The sequence below is a fragment of the Mesocricetus auratus genome, unplaced genomic scaffold (assembly GCF_017639785.1).
Source record: "Mesocricetus auratus isolate SY011 unplaced genomic scaffold, BCM_Maur_2.0 Super-Scaffold_100676, whole genome shotgun sequence".
Classification (NCBI taxonomy): domain Eukaryota; kingdom Metazoa; phylum Chordata; class Mammalia; order Rodentia; family Cricetidae; genus Mesocricetus; species Mesocricetus auratus.
The window spans coordinates 61,069,468-61,092,893 of NW_024429266.1; the positions used below are offsets into that span (position 1 = coordinate 61,069,468).

Consider the following 23,426-nt stretch of genomic DNA (forward strand, 5'->3'; position numbering starts at 1 on the left):
ATGACAACTCTTATAAAGGAAAACATTTAACTGGGGCTTGCTTAACAGTGTCAGGGGTTTGGTGCATTATCATCACGCTGAAAGCATGGCAGCATGGCAGCATGCAGGCAGACATTTGCTGAAGAAGGAGCTTGATCCATAAGTAGTAAGAAAAGAGCTGTGTGCCACTGAGCCTGGTCCTGAACATCTGAGCCCTCAGAGCCCTCCCCACAGTGACACACTTACTCCAACAAGGCCATACTTTCTCCATCAAGGCCTTGTCTCCTAATATTGACCTTAGAGGTGAACCATTCAAACACATGATGAGGGGGACATGCCTATAAAAAACGCCTACAGGCAGGGCATTTTACTGAATTTTGTATCTTTTTTTGTTTTGTTTTTGTTTTTTGTTTTTCGAGACAGGGTTTCTCTGTGGCTTTGGAGGCTGTCCTGGAACTAGCTCTTGTAGACCAGGCTGTCCTCGAACTCACAGAGATCCACCTACCTCTGCCTCCCAAGTGCTGGGATTAAAGGCATGCGCCACCAACACCTGGCTCTGAATTTTGTATCTTAATAATCTACTTTAAATGTTTTTACCAATGCTCATAAAATGTGTTTACCAATGCCTTCATACAGAATTTATCTCTATCATTTATGCTGCTTTTCTTGCCCTTAGTATCAGTATTGCACTGACTTTTAAAATACTTTTGAAAGAATTTGGTAGCTTTTTCTCTGATCAGTGTCTGAAATAGCTTAGTGTTCTTTCTTCTTGGCCACTCCTAATAGAACAGTGCTCTTGTCCTTCCTCTAAGTACAGCTTATGGTGTCTTCTAGAGCTGTGTTTTTGTGCTTTCCAGTCACTTATTTAGAAAGAATTTCACAGTTACATAAGAGCTGAAATGACATGAATAATTTTATCCTCTGTTATGCATGCGTGCATGTCTGTCTTTATCTGTCTATCCATGCCTATCTTTTTATCCCATTTTTAAAGGGGCTCTAATAAGAGCTTTCTAGAAACTTCAGTTAAGAATGCCATCCTATAAAAGCCTAACATCTTACTACTCTGAGAAATGACTCCTCCTCAGGCAGTTTTGCTCACAGACCTTTAAAATGGCCTTTCTAGGAAGCTGGAGAGATGATTCAGCAGTTAAGAACACTGGCCTCTCTCCAAAGGACCCAGGTTCAATTCCCAGTACCTACATGACAGCTCACACCTGTTTATGACTCCAGTTCCAGGGCATCTGATGCCCTCACACAGTCATACATGCAGGCAAAACACCAATGAACCTAAAAATAGAATATTAAAATAATAATAATAGCCTTTCTATTGCCTTCTCTCTACTTTGCCCAGCCCAGCAGAGCTTCTCTAAAGCCATTCTTTAAACTGTAGGTCTCCTTGAGACCTTTATCAACCCAAATGTGGTGCGTTTGGAGGGAGAAGGAGGGGAGAGAGAAATTGGTGTTTTATTCTTCCCTACCTTCTCCCTCTTGACCTTTTGAATCAGTGGGTTCTCTTTAAGAGAAGGCCTGCCCCTGCCAAGGGGTGAGCTAACCAGCAGTGCAGTATTGATAGATGTCCCTCTAGTGTGACCTCAGTGACTCTTTGTTATTGAGAAGAAGAAATGGACCTGAATGTATTCCTGTGGTTGTGCTCCCCTGCAGGTCTTCTAAGAACAGTGATTTTTCACATATACCACCTAAAACTCCCAATAGGAAAGACAATTGTAATTTAATTACTCAAAAGGAAACTCCCAAAGACATAGTTCTACTAAAACATATGCTCCTTAAAATAATAAATAATATCCTGGTGGGTGCACACCTTTAATCCCAACACTCAGGAAGCAGAGGTAGGGATCTTTGAGTTTGAGGCCAATCTGACCTACAGAGTAAGTTCTCAGACAGCCAGTGCTACACGCTTTAAAACAAACAAATAAATAAATAAGTAAATAAAAGAAAATACTCTTTAAATCTTATATTTCCCTATGTGGGTTTCCTTACTTTAAGTCTCTTAAGATTTTTAAACCTTCTAACTTAAAGTGGTTTCCCCAGGGAGCCTCTTCCAGGACAAATAGAACATCCGATTTAAAAATAACCTCTCTCCCCCATTTCCACACTAAAAAGGTGCTAGCTGCTTTTAACTCTAAAACTTGAATTTTTTCCAAATTCAAAAGGTTCTCAGTAGCTGGCATTGTCTGTGTTTAAAAATTGCTATATAAAAGCAATCCCAGCATAACAAATTGAAACTAAAGTTCCATATTGAGATCATTGTTATTTAATTATTCTTTGTAGTTTTAATAGAAAACATGAAATTATTCTTCCAAATGAAATGATGATTTACTATTTTGAAAACATTGATAAAATGTATTGTTAAAGTTCATATATTCTATTTAATCCTTATGTAGACATCTATACTATCATTGAGTCAGCTTCGGTTCTTAATAGTAATTTAGTCTTAAGGGAAGAAACACTGGAGGATTCTACTTTAACCTTTAAGGCCAAAACTTTTGAGCTACCTATTGAGTGTAGTTCTTTTCATATACCAAAATTATGTGTGTTATTCCTTTGAGTATTATTCTGTTTTAAATTCTCAATATTATGATTTCTAAGTCCATGATTTAAAAGTTTGTATCTAACAACAACAGAAAAACATAATCACATACAGTCATCTTTCTGTTAGCAAAATTCTTTTCTAGAACAAATTTGCCCTGTCCTAGAGAGATAGGAGTGGCTTTGCTACCCAGGCTGGCTTTGAAAGTGCTAGCTAGACCAGGATATTTTAAAACCCAGACCCTTCCTGCTTCAGCCTGCACCACTATACCTGCTTCCTCAATTTTATCCTTGAGAGATTGGGTCAAACATTTTGACCTTGAGCTTGATAGTCCCTCAGTATTAAAAGTAGTTACACTTGAGTTCCCTCAAGAGACTTGAAGGAATCTGAGTTCCATCATGTGGCCTGAAGCTGAATGCTATTAAAGCTTTGGTGCCACCTGTTTAGAACAGCAAACACCTTGCTCATCTCTGCTTCATCAACTCCAGGGAATGTAAAGTTGCTACCTTTCCTTAAAGCACCCATTCACTTGGGCAATCAAGTAATACCTGTGGCAGTGGCGAGGTCCTAGGTCACAAATATTACTTCCCAAATTCTATTCACTGTAATCTTTTTCTTATAAAAGAACATTTTCTTAAACAGGTCACACTAATTTTCTCATTAATATGGACTATTGGTTGCCATAAATGTAACTTTAATTGAATCATTCCCATTGGTTTTTTTGTTCTTTTTTTTGGGGGGTGGGTCATTTGTTTTGTTTTTTGAGGCAGGGTCATTTGTTTTGTTTTTTGAGGCAGGGTCATCTATAGGTTGGGCTTAATTTGAACTTTCTGTGTATCTTAGGATGACCGTGAACTCCTGCTCCTCCAGCCTCTACCTCATAAATGTATATTACAGGGTTGTTTCACCATGCCCATTTTATTCGGCAGTGAGAATTGAACCCAGCGCTTCATCTAGACAAACTCTACCCACTGAATGGTTTTTATATATAATAATATTTTATTAATTCTTTGAGAGTTGCACTCAGTATCCTTCGATTATATCCAGCCCCCCCATCCCCCAAGTGCTACCATATCTATCCCCACCCACCCAACTTCTAGCCGTTTTTCTTTTTTAAGCCTATTGAGTCAAATTGTGTTGCCCAAATAATTTTGGGTGTGAGGGCTGCCCTGGAGCATCAGCTATCAATTACCAAATCCTTTCTCAGCTATGGGTTAGCTCCCATGCTGGAATCTGGCTTGAGTTGGCATAGGTCTTATGAATACTTATAAATGCAACTACAGTATTGTGTTAAAAAAATTTCATTGCAATCAACTCCCACCTCTGGCTCTTAGAGTTTTCCACCTCTCCTCTTCCTTGAGAGTCCCTGAGTCTTTGGGAGAAGGGTATGACATAGATGTCCCATTTAGTGCCAAGTACTCCCAAGTCTCGTATTCTCTGTCCATTGACCATTTGTAGACCACTTTGTTAATTGCTATCTAACACAAAAAGAAGTTCCTTTGGAAAACATGTATGACTCATAGTTATTTTAACTTTAAGTAACATGATCTTTCCTGTAGGTAGGTAATTAATGCATTTATTGTTGTGTTCTCAAAAAGGAAAAACTATAAATGAAATCAATATAATATTTATATCTAGGGGTCATCTGTCTTTAATGTTAATCACAAATGATTTTTAAAATAGTATAATTTCTTTATTGACTCTTCAAGTTCCTAGTAATTTTGAACTTTTTATTAACTATATATTCCAGTTGATATAATAAAATTCTTGATGTAACACTTTTTAATATTTGATAATTTCTTTCAGCATATAGGCTTTATTTGTAACGTGTACTTTTTAAATTTGTATTTAGATGGGACTGGGGAAGACAATTCAGGCAATTGCAGTTGCGTACTTCTACAAAGAGGAATGGCCTCTGCTGATAGTCGTCCCTTCATCTCTGAGGTACCCTTGGACAGAAGAACTAGAAAAGTGGATCCCAGAGCTAGAGCCAGAGGAGATCAATATTATCATGAACAAAACTGATATTGGGTAAGAAGAACTTAATTGTCTTGAAGAAGTAATATAGCCAGATGTTGTGGTGGCAAGACCTTTTGATACCAGCCTGGTAAATGGAGTGAGTTCTAGCATAGCCATACACCGAGAAACCCTGTGTCGGGAGGGGAAAAAAAGGAAGGAGATGGGTGACCTAGAATTAGCACTTTCTGAGCTTCAAAAGTAACACCTCTACCAAAAATAAATATCTGTTAGTTCTTAGATCATTCTTGGTGATATTGTTCTGAACTGTATTATCTAACACTATGAATATAAATAGTGTTTATAGGGATAACTTAGGCTTACATGGAGGAGGAAGCAGGTATAGGTATAGGTATAGGTATAGGATGTTTTACAGTCTTTTAACCTTGGAACCCTAATTCATTAGCATTTATATGTATGAATCCAAGAAAATTTTAGGCCCTATTTGCATACTTTAATAAAATGTAGACAATTCTTGTTAACTGGTAACTTCTCCAGAAAAACTGCATAAAATTGAAAAGACACAAATTTAGAGAACTTAGATGTCTATACTGACATTTCCTTAAACTTTATCCTTTGTCATCTTTTTTGGCATTGGATGATCTACTTTTCATTATTATTTAGGAGGCACACAGTCTTGTGATTAAATAGTGGTAGTGGCTTTTGTTTATATAATATTTGGGTGTGTTAGATAAGACCACAACTCCAGGAGTGTGCAATTTTGGAAGGTATTAACAAGGACATAAAAGTTACTTGGTATATTCTAAATCCATGGAGAAGCAGTTTTGGATATGCACCAACTTGTGTCAGTGTATGTTTACTGTATATAGAGATTACTCCTAGTGCCATCTGTTGCTGAACTACCACCCAGTCCTGGTATATCAGAATAGAAGCCACCAAGATGGCTGCAGTTACCTGCAACACCATTGTCTGGTGAATATTATTCCTCATAGTATATCTTAGTTAGCTCATAATACTAAGCCCATACTTTTCTTCTGTAGGCTCTTCTGCTATCTGAACACACAGAGTTCTCCATGTTGATTAGATGTGTCCAGGCCTTCAAATGCTGCTCACAAGTTAGGAGCTCTCACTTCTTCCTCGGAGGACAGAAAGTGGGGCTTGGAATAGGGGATGGCTGTGAGGATAAAGCACTTCTAATCCCCAGCTCCAAGATAAATGGTGGGTGGGCATAATGGCCTATCTTCATTCCCTGCACTAGAGAGATGGAGACAAGGAATCTTGACATAAAAGCTGGGCTAGCATGTTAGCCTGCCAGTAATCCCAATCTTGAGTTGTAGAGAAAATCCAAGGGACCTCAGGGTAAGATGGCTAGCTAGATTAGCTAAGTTGGAGAGCTCTGAGTTCAGCAAGATACCTTGGATATTGGATAATTGGAGAGGGATGGAGGAGGATACTTCAAATCAACCTCTGGTATCCATATGTATACAAACAAGCACATTCCCTCCCATCTACACATGTATAAATGCCTAAATGCACAGAATAAGAAAGTGGCAGGTGAAGCCCTGTATTGTTAGTGAAAATAGAATGAAAAGTTGGTACCTTTTAGTGTTCATGAGCTTGTCTCACTACTTCATTCTACACTAGGAGCAAATACTATGTGTATAAAGATGAATAAAACACATTTTCTTTCCTCACTGGTCTCAGACATTACTAAGAAAATGTGCATAGGAATAAGCGTATAATAGTAATTAAAGACATTTGCAGAGGTGTGTATTGTAGAGACCAAAGCTCAGAGAATCACTTTATTTTAGCTTGGTGGCCCTGTGTCTAAGGGGAGGGTCCTTCTCACCTGTTCCATCACCCCAGTACCACAGTGCCTGAGAGCTATGTTAGATGAGATTGCAAAGACTGGGAATGTGCAGTGGACATCTCTGTTAGGTGTTGTTCTGATAAAATACCAACAGCACCCAGATTGAAAAATGAATGCATGGAAGAAATCATTGTCATAGAGTAACATTTTTATCCTAGTACATTGTGACTTTCTAGTTATCAAATCTTCCAAAAACCATTTGAACTGAATTGTTCAAATTGTACGTGTTGGAAAATGTAAAATCTAAATAATGTGAATAGGTGATGTTTAGCAGTAGGACCATTTCTTATTTCTCTCTTCCCTCCCTCCCTCCCTCCCTCTCTCCCTCCCTCTCCTCTCTCTCACCAAGTGTGTTGTTGAGACAGGTATTTTTAAGCAGGTGGATTTTCTTTTCTAGGAGAATATCAAGCAGCAGAGTGACAGTTCTAGGCTATGGTCTCATAACCACAGATGCAGAGACTTTGATGGATGCGCTGAATAGCCAGAACTTCCAAGTGGTGATCGTGGACGAATCGCACTACATGAAGTCCAGAACTGCTGCCCGCAGCAAGCTTCTCCTGCCCCTGGTACAGAGAGCCAGGCGAGCCATTCTTCTTACGGGAACCCCAGCTCTAGGAAGGCCTGAGGAGGTACTAGGATTTCTGTGCTTTAAGTGTAATGGGAAAACTGAATCTGTCTTCTGCTTGATGAGTTTCAAGTCAGATGCTTCAAATACCTTGTTAGCTCCAGATATTTGTTTATACTCATTGCAGAACTCGTCTATACTTCTTTTTCCCTTCAGTAGCTACACTTTGGAATATGGAGACAAACTAGGGCTCACTATAGGCCAGGCGAGGTATGTAGTTGGAACTTAGTCTAGGAACATAGTCATGTTCAGTGTCTTCTTCAGTCTCCTTTAGTTCCGACCATTTTTATAGTATCATTCTCTGTTATGTGGTATCTCTATGACTGATGTTATGTTTCCTTATGTATTACTAATTTTTAAAGCTTTCATCTTATTGGCTAGCTTAACTAAAGTTGAGTCTGTGTTATTGATTGTTCTAAGAACCGACTTGGGCTTGCCAATTTTCTCTATTTTCTACTCTATTTTCATCAAAATGCTTAGTGTTTTTATTTCAGTGGTTGCCTTCTCATTCAGCTTGCTCTTCCCTTTCTAGCTGGGAGGTTAGATTGTTGATTGGAGATTTGTATTTCGTGTTAACACAGGTGCATTCAGCAGAAGACTGCACTGTGGTTGATTCTTTTTATATGAATACCAGGAATAGAAAATTTATGAAAGTAAAAAATAGCTTAATGCTGGCCAGGATCGGGTGGGAGGGGAAGGGGTTTTGACTGCTAATGGAGTGTTGTGTAAATAGCAGTGATTGATGTATAGCTTTGTGACTGTGCTAAAAGTCATACTTGAAGAGTGAACTTTATGGTATATTAATATCAGTAAAGCTATTATGTTAAAGAGCCTTTTAAACTGACAGTAAAATATTATTGCATGCAGCCTATTAGAGTTGTGAGATGAAAAAACTTAGTAATACTACTAGCCCAAATGGTAAACTTTAAATAATTTTTTAAAACATGTATCTAGACTGGGGGGACAACTTAGCAGAGTTCAATCCCCAGGACCCCACATAAAGTCAGGCAGATGTGACAGCAGACTGTAATTCCAGTGTGGGAGAAGGAGACAAAGAATCCCCCCAACAAGTTGGCTAGCTAAACCAGCAGAAATGCAAGCTCCAGATTCAGTGAGAGACTCTGTCTCAATTTATAAGGTACAGAATTATTGAAGAAGACACTGATATTAGCCTCAAGCTTCCACAGGAACATGTACACCACACACAGAGATATAAACCAAAAGAAAAGGAAAAGCATACTTCTTGGACCAGAGAATAAATTTAGTGATATAGAGCTTGCCTACAATGCCTAAGGCTCTGGGTTAACCCCTAACACCAACTGTTCCATCTCTATAGCATGTAAAACTCAGTGAATAAGAACATAGCAATAAGCTTGGGGGTCTGGTGGCACACACCTTTACTCTCAGCATTCAGGAAGCCAAAGCAGGGCGATTAAATTTTGAGGCCAGCCTAGCTACATAATGGCTACATAAATACCCCATTTCATACAAACAAATATATGAGTGGATAGATAGATAGGTAGATGACTGATAGCATATACACAAAAATGCAATAATATAAAATTATTAATTTTTATGACTGCATAAAAGTTAAAAATAATATGTTTATTCACTATCAGGCATATGTTTAAATTTTTTATCTTGTACACAATAGTATGTCATTACTCAGCCCTTTAATTTATTAATTATTTAATTATTATTGATCTTGGGGAGAAACCCCCCTGTGTAGCAAGAGGTCACTGCAGCCACCAGAAATCCAAGTAGGCCACCTACCCGCCCATGGACCACCCCCAGACTCTCTCTGTACCCTGCACCCTATTCCCAACTCCCAACCCCTTCTCCTTGCTGTGTCACAGCCTCCAAGTTGGAAAGGAACCCATGCTCACCTGGAAAGCAAACTATGTCAAGATTGTTGATTAAGTTCACACAACATCAGGTCAGTCTTGAAAAACTGATGGAACTTATTTTTGAACCTGAAACTAATTAGTTTTAAGTATGTTTAAGGCATATAGAAATAATTGCGGGGCTGGAGAGATGGCTCAGAGGTTATGAACACTGACTGCTCTTTCAGAGGTTCTGAGTTCAATTCCCAGCAACCACATGGTGGCTCACAACCATCTACAATTCAATCTGGTGCCCTCTTCTGGCATGTAGGCATAACACTGTATATGTAATAAATAAATAAATCTTAAAAAAAAGAAATAATTGCACACATCTATAAAAGTATACATATCTTACATTTACTTTAAAAGTATACCGTAGGTATTAGGTTTTAGGTAAATAATTACATTTTAAAATGTAAAACAAAGCTCCCCACATCACCTTTTTTTGATGATAGCAAATGATATTCCATTCAAAACATGAATACAGTGTACTAGGTTCTCAATTTGATCATTAGTACCAAAAAAAAAAAATCAAAAGCAAACCAAAATACTGTGTGCACTAAATGCAAAGAAAACATGTTTTTGTTTGTTTGTTTTTGTTTTTTCTTTTTTTCTTAAACAGGTCTCTCTATGTGGTACTGGCTGTCCTGGAACTTACTCTGTAGACCAGGCTGACCTAGAACTCGGGTATCTGCCTGCCTCCGACTTCTGAAAAGGTCTTGCCACCACAACATCTGGCTATACTTCTTCAAGACAACTAAGTTCTTCTTACCCAATATCAGTTTTGTTCATGATAATATTGATCTCATCTGGCTCTAGTTCTGGGATCCACTTTTCTAGTTCTTCTGTCCAAGGGTACCTCAGAGAGAATATGTCAGTTTTATGTATGGCTCAATTTTAACGGGTTTGATTTTTTTTGGGTTAACTTACAATTTTGATATTTTATATCTTGAAAATATTTGCTCAATTCTAATTATAATCCTTGATCTAAAAATATATCATAATTTTTCTAGTTTTTCACTCGCTTTCCATTTTACTTTGTAGCCACTGGACTAAGTCAACTTATTTGAATAAATTGTATTGTATTGTATTCAATATCTATAGTTGAATGATGCAAATTATCTTATTTTCAAAGTCTCAGAATTCTGGGTGGGTAGTGTGCCTTTAATCCCAGCACTCTGGAGGCAGGGGCAGACAGAGTGCCGAAAATGTCTACCATAGCTTTCTCCTCTTGAATGTTTATGTTGAGAAGACTGCTTCCCCACAGAGATTAGCTAAGCCTGTCTCCTTGTTCAGATGTATCTAATAAACCTGCCCCATTGTTTATCTGTGTGTAATAACTACGTCCTTGATTAAGCTGTGTGCAATAATCATGCCCCCGTCTTCAGCTGAGATTCCAAGATTTAAAAAAGTTTTTTATTGTTATAGTACTTTGCTTATCTATGCCCTCTATGGTGGATCTCCAGAGTCTGTCATTTCATCCAGGGCAGAGTCTAGGCCCTCCCACAAGAGTCCAGGCTGAGAGAGCATCCCTCACTGTGGGATGGGCACTCAAAGTCTATTTGTACGCAAGGGATAAATACTACCTAAGGCCCCATAGATTACCTAGGCCTCCTCACTGACACCCGCATGCATGGGATCTGGGTCAGTCCCATGTTTTCCACACAGACATCAATCTGGGGTCCAAGAGCTCCCCCTTGTCAGGTCAACTGTTTCTGTGGGTTAAACCAGCCCAGTCTTAACTCCTTTGCTCATCAGTTCTCCCTTTCTGTCACAGGATTCCAGAAGTTCAGTTCAGTGTTTGCTGATGGACAGAAATCTTTTTTAAAGAGTGTTCATACACATATATAAATACACATATATGTGTCTATTTGTTACATTTAGAAACAGATAATTTTTATCCCTGAAGAATAGATAGGGTGGCCGGGCGTTGGTAGCACACGCCTTTAATCCCAGCACTTGGGAGGCAGAGACAGGCGGTTCTCTGTGAGTTCAAGGCCAGCCTGGTCTACAGAGCTAGTTCCAGGACAGTCTCCAAAATAATACAGAGAAACCCTGTCTTGAAAAACCAAAAAAAAAAAAAGAATAGATAGGGTGGAGATAAAGAAAAAAGAAAGGCCTTGAGGAAGAAATATTTTTGCTTTTATACTTATTTTTAAATTATTTTTTATCATAATAACTTACTTGAAAATATTGTACTATATTAAGAACATTTGTATTTTTACAGCTTTTCATGCAGATTGAGGCTCTCTTCCCACAAAAATTTGGGACTTGGATGGAGTACGCTAAACGATACTGCAATGCACACATCAGGTAGGATAATTATTTTCCATAAACCTTTATCTGCACATGCTTAAAACTCTAAACATTAAACACTGTTAGCCATGCCTTATTCCAGTGGTTTTCAAACTTGTTGTAGCTGGGAAAGAATTTAAGTAAAAGCTTGTATGAATGACCTACATATAATGTATAGGAAATAGCTAGGTGTGGTGGCAGATGCCTTTAACTCCAGCACTTGGGAAGTAGAGCAGCAGAAATGCTATAGGCCATACTTGCCTACATAATGAGTCCTTGTTGAAAGAAAATGTGCCTATTCTTGAGATGAGTATGTACATGGAGGTGTATTGTTCTGCTATTCATTTGACTGTGTTGGGATGTCAGGCTTAGATGAGGTAGGTGTTGTTGTTACAGTGATGTCTTGGTTACTGTTCTAGTGCTGTGAAGAGACTCTGTTACCAAGGCAACATATAAACGAAAGCATTTAATTAGGGGCATGCTTATAGTCTCAGAGGGTGAGTCCATGACCATCATGGTGGGAGCAAGGGAGCAGGCAGGTATGGAGCTGGAGCACCAGCTGAAAGCTTATATCTACATCTGACCCACACTTGGAGGCAGAGAGCTAGACGGGGCCTGGTATGGGCTTTTGAAATCTCAAACTGAGAATGAAACATTCAAATGTATAAGCCTTTGGGGCCGTTCTCATTCAAACCATCACAAGTGAAGAGATGTGTGGAGCCTGGTGTCAGTGTCCAGGAACTTTCCTGCACTCTGCTTCTTGTTATGTGTTGTGATACTTTTGTTTCAGGAAACCATCCTGATTCAGGGTTTCAGTCCCTTTTAGACAGAATTATGTTTCCCATACATGATCCTTCCTAATTTTTGTGTTGTTCCCATGATGGGTCTGTTTGGTATGAGTCTAGGTATTGATTAAAATGAAAAACTTTAATGATGATTCTTGTACTGGAGATGCCAAAGTTTGTTTACTTGATATACAGTTTCTAGATTTCTCATTGGACAGCTAAAACAGGCTAAACATTTAATCTACTTGTCTATCCTACTGTCTCTTTTTTTTCATTTATTTTTATTTTATGTACATTGGTATTTTGTCTGCATGTATGTCCATGTGAGGGTGTTAGATCCCGGGGAACTGGGGTCAGAGACAGTTGTGAGCTGCCATGTGGGGCTGGAATTGGACCTGGGCCCTCTGGAAGAGAAACCAGTGCTCTTAACTGCTGAGCCATCTCTTCAGCCCTCTACTGTCTGTTTCTTGATTAGGGTTTGTGTATCTGCCATATGACAACGGAAGTGTGTACCTCACTCATTATGCAAACAGTATTTCAAAGAGAAATATTTCATCCTTTTGAAATGTTGTGTGATTGTGAAGGTTAGCTTTTGTTTTCTGTTTTTTACTTGCTAGATAAAGTAATTTCAAGGGCAACATTCTGCTTCTCAAAAGCATTTTCTTTTTAAGTGTGTGTGTGTGTATGTAAATGGGTATATGCATATGTGAATGCAGGTACCCAAGGAGGTCAGAATAGGGAGTCAGATCTCCTGGAGCTAGTGTGTCAGCCATCCAGGATGGGTACTGGAAACCAAACTTAGGTTTTCTTCAAGACCCTTATGTCCTCATAAGGGCTAAGCCATCTGTAGCCCTTTGAAGATGTTTTCTACATCTATTTCAGAAGTCTTTCTAGTCCTTTATTTCTTTACCTTGAAAGCACTGTGGTTCCATAAACTTTGATTCAGATCAAGGCATTTCCTGACATTTTAAGTTAGGCTGTGGGAGGCTATATTTTCTTCCACAGCGTTTTTATTCTGGAAAGGTGTCATTTTCACACTATAATTTTACAGAATGCAAATCGTGGATCGTTATTCCATCCTAGACCCATGTTTTATATTTGAAATGTCATGCTGCATTCAAAATAAAGTTAAGTGAAATGCTCAAGCAAAAGTGTTACTTTGTCTTTAAAAAGCTTATTAAATTCCTGAGTAATGGCCTAAAGAAGCATGTTAATACAAATTTAATCTGATGAAAGAACTTAGGTTGTAAGAACCAAATACCACATACCCCACTTGATTTGAGAGGCACAGGGAAAAGGGATTACTCAACCAGGATACCCTTACCCAAATGCCATATGTTAGTCACTCTGCTGAATTCTATTTAGATGAAGCTATAAATACACACAGGATTTGGAGAAGGAAGCACAGTGAATAAATTGACAAACATTGTTCAAGCTAGGGAAGGTTTAGAGCACACTTAGTCCCTTTGGGCATTTTCAGGGGTTAAATCGCTTACCCTGTATCTTGTTATTTTCTTTTGTATTCCTCCCCATTTTTTCTTGACTTTTTCTCTAAACATGAGAGACTTCAGAAGTGGCCACTTGAATAAGTACTCCTGTACTTACAAGAAGAAGACATGTGATTAATCCAGCCAAGCATCCTCTATCAGAGCTCTCCTTAGCATATGCTTTGGAGCCAGGTGTACAACACAAGCCTTTTATACTAGCACTTGGAAGGCAGAAGTAAGTGGATCTCTGATTTCGAGGCTATTCTGAATTCTAGGCCAGTCAGGGGTACATAGTGAGACACTGTCTCAAACTAAAAACAGAGATGTGCTTTGGGAAGACATCTGTCCTTTCTTATGTTGTGCTTAAAACTTAAATTTGCCTAGAAGATCCGGGGAGATTGTGCTTGCTTCTTATGCACATGGTGCTGGGTTCAGTCCTCAGTGTGGAACATCACATTCAATGCCAGTTCAACTAATTAGGAGAATTACTTGTCTGAATTTTCTTGAGAGGGGAAATGCAGATTGATAATATATACTCAAGGTGTTATGTTCATTTACAGCATGATCAGGGGCATGTTTTCTTCCATATATCTCCAGCACTGTATCATTTAGTGTTCTTCCTTTGGCTAAATCCAGGAGTATTCTGTGTGCAAATGGCAAGGATCTGAAATGATAGTATACTGAACACTCAAGGTATGTTTGAGGAATAGTTAAATAAGATGTAGGATGGATTCTGCATTTATGCTTGGAAAGTCAGGTTTTTGCTAAAGAGATGTGAGAACGGAGTGTCTATAGTTCAGTTCCAACAGACTTCTGATTTTGAATCTTCATATGTTGAATTGGTTTATGAGGTCACTTTATCCTACCTCCTGGCTCTGGCTTGATTTTTAATTAATCCATTCATTCAAAACGTATTTTTAGGGGGCAGGAGAGATGGCTTAGTGGTTCAGAACCCTGGCTGCTTTTTCACAGGACCTAGGTTCAATTTCCAGCACCCACATGACAATTACTAACATCTATAATTGCAGTTGCAGAGGATCCAACATCCTCCTCTGGCCTCCACAGTCACCAGGCACACTTGAGTTACACAGACATATATTCAGGCAAAACACACACACACACAAAATTTACATGAATAAAACTTTTTTTAGGTTGTCTGGTATATTCCAGGCCATGTGTTACCCATCAGATATGCTCTAGGATCAAAATAATTCAAGCTTTCCAGGTAGTGATAGGGTTCATCTTTAATCTCAGGAGACAGAGGCAGGCAGATCTCTGAGTTCAAGGCCAGCCTGGTCTACAGAGTGAAGTTCAGGACAGCCAGGGCTACACAGAGAAACCCTGTCTCGAAATACACAAAAAATAAATCAGGCTTTCACTGAATTGTCAATTGAGGCACCAACTAGGTAATTGCAGTTTTGATGAATGTCATGGGAGGGTGTGGGAGGAAGGGAATGGGTGTGATGACTGAGTGTGCCAGAGTGAACCAGTCAAGACAGCTCAGAGCATCCTGTGAGCAAACCTATTTCCTTCCTCTTCAGGAAGTGGGAATTCTATATGCTAAAGCCAGAACAAGAGAGACACTGTGGTGTTGAGGAACTAAAGGAAGTCCAGCTCAACTGAGCATTCTAGAACTAAACCAAGATCTCTAGACAAAGATAGAGTTAGGTAGGAGTCAAATTATAGTCTTATTCATCAGAATAGGAATAGGAAGACATTGTGGGTGTCTTCTGTTTCTTTTGTGGGTGTTGCTTATTGCTATTATGGGATTTTTTTGGAATAGAAATACATAAGAAAATTTACTATTTAACCATTTTAAGTATATAGTTTGGTAGCCTTAGATACATTCATATAGTTATAAAACTTTTCATTTCTAGCACATTTCATCATCCTAATCCAAATCTCTGTACCCATTCAAGGGTGTTCTCCATCTCTTTTTTTTTGTTTGTTTGTTTGTTTTTTTGTTTTTCGAGACAGGGTTTCTCTGTGGCTTTGGAGGCTGTCCTGGAACTCACTCTGTAGACCAGGCTGGCCTCGAACTCACAGAGATCCACCTGCCTCTGCCTCCCGAGTGCTGGGATTAAAGGCGTGCTCCACCAACGCCCGGCTCTCCATCTCTTATTCAGCCTCTGCACTATGAAGTTGCAAAGTGTTGGAGAGTAAGGTGTGATAAGATTTGCTGTGGGAACAACAGACCTTGGCCGGAAACCCACTCCTCCATCAGCCTGGGAGCAGGCAGCTGTGAGACAATGTTTACTGAAAACAATCCAGTGCCTTAAGAAATGTTTACCAGAGCTATAAGTTCCTGATAAGGGCTTGATAAGGGCTCGCTCACTGAAATACCCTGACTTTGATCTTCCCAATGGCTAGCCACTTCTTCCTGCCCCCTGCTGTCACCGATTCTGGTGTCAGGGATTTAACCACCAGCCAGGAGGAGGAAGAGAGATGTGTGTGCATGTGTGGGTGTATGTATGGCAGAAGCTTTTCTGGAGGAAAGTGTTTCTTGGGGAGTTCTCCTGAGCCTTCTTGGGGTGCATAAAGTTTTCTTAACGCAACCAACTGGTCTCTGTGTCATCAGTCTTAACACACTCGCCACATTCTCAGATACAGGCTATGCAGCGGGCACGGCAATTTACAAGTTTCTTTTACTATTTTTAGGACTATATTTTTACATGTTTCAAAATTTTAAACCAATAGAAGAATAGGCAAATTCATAATTTTTGGAAAAGAGATTAGTGCACTAAAAACATAAGCATTTTCGTACTTCCGAATTTTGATCATTTTTCTTCATAAATATTTGTATCCTTTTTTATAGCTACAAGGCATATTGTTGAGATTATAATGTAGTTTTTGAGATGCAAGAGATATGAGGGAGTTTGCATTATAGGTTTATACAATAGTTTCTGGAGTGATAGGGGCTCAATGGAGTTTGCATCTCATGACATTTTCGTATGAAAGAGACAGCTTGTTGTGTTCAAAGAAATGAAGAAGTAGGGGATTAAAACCTCGAAAGTTGACATGGTCTGAACTTCTACAGGATGGGAACTGAGTGAGATTAGTAACATAGGCTGATTAGCAATGCTGAGTAACCATTTGAGACCAGTAACACAGATTAGTAGAAGAGCCGGTCTTCTCAATGGTGGATTTCCACAGCAATATGGTATAGGCCTAAAGTCAGATCTGTCTAATATTGGGAGTTTTGTTTCAACACGATAGATATAGGAGCTGAAGGGCAAGGAGGATTAGTTATCCTGCGAAGACCCAGAAGTCCGCATGGGCAAGGAAGGTGTGGGAACAGGAAAGGCACTGTGATATGGACTGTGTACAGGCAGTGAGAGGGGCAGGGTGCAGAGTAAATGAACAGGTGCTCTAAGAGAGTGAGTGAAGACCAGGATTATTATTAATTTAGCTTTTCCTCCTACCCTGCATTTAATAAACCAAACTCTGAAGCCAAAGATTATTTCATAAAATATCAGTATTTTCACGATGAGGATAAAGTAAACATTTTTTTCTGTCTGCAACTTGTAGTTGACATTATAAATGGTTTCCATAAACACGAAAATTTCTGACTCACTTAAATATTTGCCTACATGCTTGTTGGAAGTGTCTGCAGCCTGTTCTCAGTAGGAATTCCTGTTTTTCTGAATTCTTCCCATTCCTTGAGATATTTAAGTTTATGTTCTTCATAAAAGGCTGTATCATTATAGTCAGTATTTAGACGTTCCTCCAATGCAGAATTTTCTTTCTGAACATTTTACTAAAATAGGGATTTTGGCATCCTTGCAACATTTAGTGAAATCTTCACCTCTCTGTCCTTGTCTCTTTTTGGGATCAGAACATCTTTTGCAGCATGCCTGAGGTGCTGTTCTGTAGGACCCAGCATTATTTTGGCAGATAGATGAGAAGGCAGCTGCTTGGTTGGAGTAGAAAGGAAGCCATTTTTTAAAAGTTTTGTTTTATTTTAATTTATGTATATGTTGGGGAAAGATTTCTGGTGGCTCTGGAAGCCATAGACTACAGATTCCCCTGGAACTGTACTTATGGCAATTACAGGTGATTGAGAGCCATCTGACATGGGTGCTGGGACTCACACTCGTAGTCATCTGCAAGAGCAGAAAGCTCTTCAGTACTGAACCATCTCTCAGCCTCCAAGAGCACAAGGTCTTAGTTTTCCAGATTGAGCTCGTTTCTGGATGAGATTATAGCTATGAAAATGGAATGCGGGGAGTATACTTTTAGAAGCTCATAAAGACAAGAAGTACAAGGATACAGGAGGGAATTAAAAGCCATGTTTTAAAAAGCCTTTTCTTTTTTATTTAATTTTATTATAACTTTTATTTTTTGAGATTATAGTTACATCATTTCTTCCTTCCCATTCTTCTTTCTATTCCCTTTCATCTATCCCCTCCCCCAAATTCTAGCCTTCTTTTCCTTAATTTTGTGACTGTGTGTTCCTAAGTAGATAAATACAACCTCCTCTGTCCATATAATGTTACTATGTGTATGTTTTCAGGACTGACGGTTCATATTGGATAATTCTTCCCTGGGAAGATTATTCCTCCCACTCTCAGCATTCCTTGGTGGCCTGTAGTTCTTTGTCTAGGAATGAAGCCTCTTCAAGTTAACGTATCTATTGGTGTCATCCTTGTTCCTTTACCAGATAAAAATGTAATGCATCTGGGAAAGGGTAACCAGAATAATGAGTGAGTTCACATTCAGCTCCACTAATGTCTCATTATTGACTGCCTTCTATATTTAAGACATTGTTTCAGAGCTGCAAGTGATCCAAAGACAAGTAAGACAGTGCTCAATCTTAGGAAGCTGCTGAAATTTAAGAAAATGATAGTTAGGGGAACAAGTCCTTAAATATTTAAAGATCTGTCACATTTTAGAGGAACTAGGCTTTTGTCTTTGTGTCACTAAGGAGAAAAACTAGGCCAGCAGTGGAACTTACTTGGGTTGTAGATTTTGGCTAATGTGAGAACTTTAAACATATGCATTCTTATATATGTTGAATTGGAACCGTGGGCTCTGGGGATGAAACCCCAGTCCTCATACTTGTATGGCAAGCACTTTGCTTACTGAGCAGTCTTCCTAGTCAGCTCACATAATTTCTTCTTGAAATGTTTGGTAGAGCTCAAGATCACCTGGACCTGGTGGTCTCTGTTTTAGAAGAATATTAATTAACAATTCAAATTTTGTCACTAAATGCAGACCACCTTGGATTGTCTCTGCTCAACCCTCATTCATCTTATGTGTTCTGCACAGTAGCTGTTAAGTGAACAAAATGGTCAGTGTTGAAGGGCAGCATTTCTCAGCTCTACTGTCCTAATGCCCACTTTCATAATGAATATTCAGTACTCCCTTTGAATACTGGAAGGAAATTCATAGCATAACCATATATAGCACATGTAATTTCAAATAAAGAATCCAGCATAATGTAGGGAGAAAATAAGGTAGTGGTAAACTTGTACTTTAATATGTAAGTAGGCAAAGACTACATTAAAACACAATTTTAAATGAGTGTAAAAAAAAGTTTATATTTACGTTTATATAAAATCTGAAACTTCATCAATTGTGATATATGTACTTTTATATGCCACCAAAGGGTAATTTCTGAAGTTAAACTGGTTTGTACATCTATAAATTCTAGGTTTATAAAGCTAGAGAAATGTAAGTCATAAAACTGATAAAAATTTGGTATATTTAGAACTGTGGATACTGCCGTTCATATGGAAGCTAATATATCACAGCTGTGATGGTGGCCAGTACACCACAGCTGTGCTCAGACGGTAGCCAGTACACCACAGCTGTATTTGGATGTTAGCCAGTACTCCACTGATATTTTCAAAGGGTACTTAAGAAATCACAGTTATATGTATTACAGCTTAGCCACCAGAATGTTTGGGGGGGCATCAACAGCATGGTTTTCCACATTGGCAAAGTATTCTGGGTTGAATTTCCAACAAAATAATGTAGACTATCCCTTTTAGTTAGCATTATTTACAATTTCTAGAAAAATTCAGTGTATATTAGTTTCTGAAGCTAGTCTTGATGGGGTACCCCTGTAATCTCAGCACTTGATACTGATCTTGAGGTCACCCTGGGCTATATGAGACCCTGTCTTTAAAAAGTAAAAAAAAAAAAAATTCAAAACAGCTAGGACAGAGAAACTCTGTCTTGAAATACCCCCCACAAAAAATATTTTTAAAAAGTCATAAGGAAGGAAGGAGAGAAGGAGGCAGGAAGAGAGGGGGAAGAAAGGGGAAAGAGGAGAAGTACTGGGTGGGGGGCTTCAGAAAACTGTATATATGGTTCCCTGCTGACTCAGCAGAAGGCCTGGGAATGAGGCAATTCTTCATTTGCATGAAGAGTTTCTGTGGTTGGTGTAAGTGTGGTCTTTCCTTTTTTGAGGGACTTTACCATGATTGCTATAAGGACAGTCCTTCACGTACATGAAGGTCTATAGAGGTTAGTGCAGACACCTTGGCTATACTTTACCATGATTGCTATAAGGACAGTTTTTCATGTACATGAAGACCTACAGAGGTTAGTGCAGACACCTTGGCCATACATTTTTCTTTATGCACTGTTGCATACTGCTGTTTGTAGCCATCACCCTTTGTGGCTAGAAGTAAGTAGTAAAAGTGGTATTTGTACATGGTGCTCCATACATACGAAATTTTTGTTTTTATAACTTTATTTTTAATTATGTGTATATGTGTATCTGTGTATTGTTTTGTACACAAGTGTAGTGACCTCAGAGGCCAGGAGAGGGCTTCAGATCCCCTGGAGCTGGAGTTACAGGTAGTTATGAGCTGCCCACCGTGGGTTCTAGCAACCAAACACTGGTCTTAGAGAAACAATCTGTAGTCTTAACTGCTGAGCTGTCTCTCTAGCTCCAATTGTTTATGTTTATAGGTATATACTGATATATCAGATATATACTCTTAAGTACCCACATCATGGTATGATGTACAAGCCCTCTTAGGTGTTGTGGTTATAGTGTAAGTATATCAACTGTGGCTGGGAACCCCATAGTCAATTATTCTCTGCATTTTCACCAATCTGGCTTCCTCTAATGGTTTCTGTCTGTTGCAAAAAGAAGCTTCATCGGTGAGGGGGAGAACATCTGTAATCATGTTGTCTGGAGCACAAGATGTATTAACAGTGTCTCTTAACATCAAAGGTAAATGATAAGCAAAGGTGTTAATTAGAGCAAGGAGATAAACTGCATGATTATTAATCCAGAAGTATACATTGGAAGAATGAAATTTTAGGACAATAAACTGAGAGCTCACTTCCCTTAGTTAGTTAAATTTCCATTTACTCTCATAAAATTGATTAAACACTTGGTACAAAATAGTGTTTCCAAGCTGGGTTTTATTTTTTTAAATCCACCTATAAACTTATGGGATAAGTGTGTAAAGTGTGTGCCACACAATCTTAACAATCTGGGTTTGACCCCCAGAACATAGATGAAAGTAGAAGGAGAGAACCAACTCCCAAAAGGTGACCTCTGACTTCTGCATGTGACCCATGTACTAAAAGTAGTAAAATATCCTGAGGGTCTAGTTACCATCTATACCTTCCTGCCAATATCCAGATCCAGTCAGTTTCCTTTCCCTGCAGACTCTGTTGCCTCTATTTTACTTTGCTTTACTTTTTGAGGCGAGTCTCTGTTCCCCTGCCTAGGCTAGAACTCACTAGTAGACCAGGTGTGCCAAGATTGCAGTAAGCCTACCTCTGCCTTGGCAATGGGACTGCTGTCTTTTACAAGTTGATTTTGTGTGGATTTTTGTCTGGTTGGTTTTGTTTTATTTTGAGATAGGGTTTCTCTGTGTAGCCTGGCTGCCCTGGAGTTCAGTCTGTGGACCAGGCTGGCCTTGAACTCAGAGATCTGCCTGCCTCTGCCTCTAGACTGCTGGGATTTAAGGTGTGTGCCACCACACCAGGCTTCATTTTGTATGGAATTGTAAGGGACCCAGAATAACATAAACATTAAAAAGAAAAATTGGCTAGAAGGCTCTGCTGAACAGATATTCATGACAGTATGTTGGTTGCACAGGAATAGTCATCTAGGGCTGGCAAGCAGACTCATACGGTGAAGGTGCTTGCTGCCAAGCCTGATGACCTGACTTTGAGCCTCAGGATCCACCTGGTGCAAGGAGAGAACTGCCTCCCACACAGTTCTCTGGACTCTACACTTGTACCATGGCATATGCCCCTCCCAAATGAATACATAATGTGATTTTTACAGAAGTTATGTACAATCACTATCAAATCTAATGGCAAGTAATCAGTGGGTGGTGGGTGGGGGCTCTTCTAGCTCTGCCCTTCCCTTTGCGTCCCAAATATGAGGTCAGGAATTCTTTTGCTTTAAGACAGGGTCTCACTCTGCAGCCCTTACTTTCCTGGAACTTCTGACACACACCCAGCTGGTCTCAAACTCACAGAAATAAGCCTGACTCTGCTCTTAATTGGTGGGATTGTTTAGGGGGTGCAGCCATTCCCATGCTCCAGCCTCTTTTCTTTAGTAGAATATTTTTATTCTTTGGGAGTTTTTTGAAGTCTGTTTTATTGATTTATTTTTTACATTACAATGCCGGTTTTGGGGAGTTTTACATGTGCATACAATGCATTATGATCATATACACCTCCCCTTTTCTCCCCCTAACTCCTCCCAGATCCACCCCGCCCTGTTTCCCAGCTTCCAGTGTTCTTTAGAGTGAGTGTCACCACTAGCTTCTAGCATCTGCTGAAAAGAGGTGAAGTGGAGGTAGATTGCAGTGAGAAATGCTTTTGGTCATCCCTGCTTCATGCCAAGCACACTGCTTACAGTGGGCTTGAGGTAGAATCCCAGGAAGCAATTGGTCATGCTTCCTTCTGTGATGCTTAGTCTCCAGGGAGGGTTGAGAGGCCTCCCCGTGATGCTTAACACTGTACTGTGGCATTCTGAGAGTAGATTGCCCAAACTTCAGGCTGAGAATCAACTTGCTGAGCATGTGTAAAGTCCTAGGTTCAATCTCTAGTATGAGGAAAAAAAAAAAAAAAAAAAAAGCTCAGATGTCTGCACTTGGAAACACAGACATTGGTCTCTGCAGGAAGCTGATAAGACCTTTATGGTGATCTGTGCCTGCCTGTATACAGTCTTATCCCATGAACCTTCAGATAGTGTGGCTTAACATTCCATTTTAATTCAGACATTTCATTCTAAAAACAAAATTAAAGAGTCCTTCCAACCACTTCTTTCTGTGTTGTTAGTTTGGCAGCTTAGGTTTCTTTTGTTAATGATGTGGTCAAAAGTACCTAGTATGGTGAATGGAAAAATACATGACAGAATCAGGTATTGATAAGCATTTTCCCTGTGTTTTGCTTCGTTTTGTTTGTTTTGTTTTCAAGACAGGGTTTCTTTGTGTAGCCCTGGCTGTCCTGGAACTTGCCCTGTAGACCAGGCTGGCCTGGAACTCAGAGATCCTCCTGCCTCTGCCTCCCCATAAAAGCATGCACTGCCACTGCCCAGCATTTTCCCAGTTTAATGTGTACACAAATCTTTAAGTATGAGTATGCAAACATTAAAGGAAGCAACATTTTGCTGGGCGGTGGTGGCACACGCCTTTTATCCCAGCACGCGGGAGGCAGAAGCAGACAGATCTCATTGAGTTTAAAGCCAGCCTGGCCGACAGAGTTCCAGGACAGACAGCCAGGATTGTTACACAGAAACCCTGTCTCAAAAAACCAAAAGAAAAAAAAAAAAAACAAAAAACGAAGCAACATATTTCAGTGGCATGAAAATATATCAGATTGGGTGTAGCTCAGTTGGTAGAATGACTGCCTAGTATACATTCATGGTTATCTCCCTGCAGAAGCCCCTTGAGTCCTAAATTACAATTGTGAGAATTATATACTTAGGATATTTTTTTAAGATTTATTTTTAAAGTGTGTGTGTGTGAGTGCGTGCGTGTGTGTGTGTGTGC

General features: G+C 39.3%; 1 protein-coding gene and 1 pseudogene across 5 annotated transcripts in view; one reads left to right on the plus strand and one right to left on the minus strand.

Moving 5' to 3' along the window:
* The window catches only part of Zranb3 (zinc finger RANBP2-type containing 3), a 143,183-nt gene that overhangs the window by 57,309 nt on the left and 62,448 nt on the right, over positions 1-23,426 (plus strand). For 4 of the 5 annotated variants that reach the window (XR_005874039.1, XM_021232882.2, XM_013120402.3 and 1 more), the window contains 3 exons: positions 4,380-4,558; positions 6,772-7,003; positions 11,110-11,195. Coding sequence is in view for 4 of the 5 variants with exons in the window: in XM_021232882.2 (XP_021088541.2) it covers positions 4,380-4,558; positions 6,772-7,003; positions 11,110-11,195 (497 nt within the window). In the remaining variant the exon portion in view is untranslated. The remainder of the gene's footprint in view (positions 1-4,379; positions 4,559-6,771; positions 7,004-11,109; positions 11,196-23,426) is intronic. The other variant, XM_040738326.1, reaches the window with a different exon arrangement.
* Positions 17,036-17,332, minus strand: LOC106021923 (annotated as a pseudogene).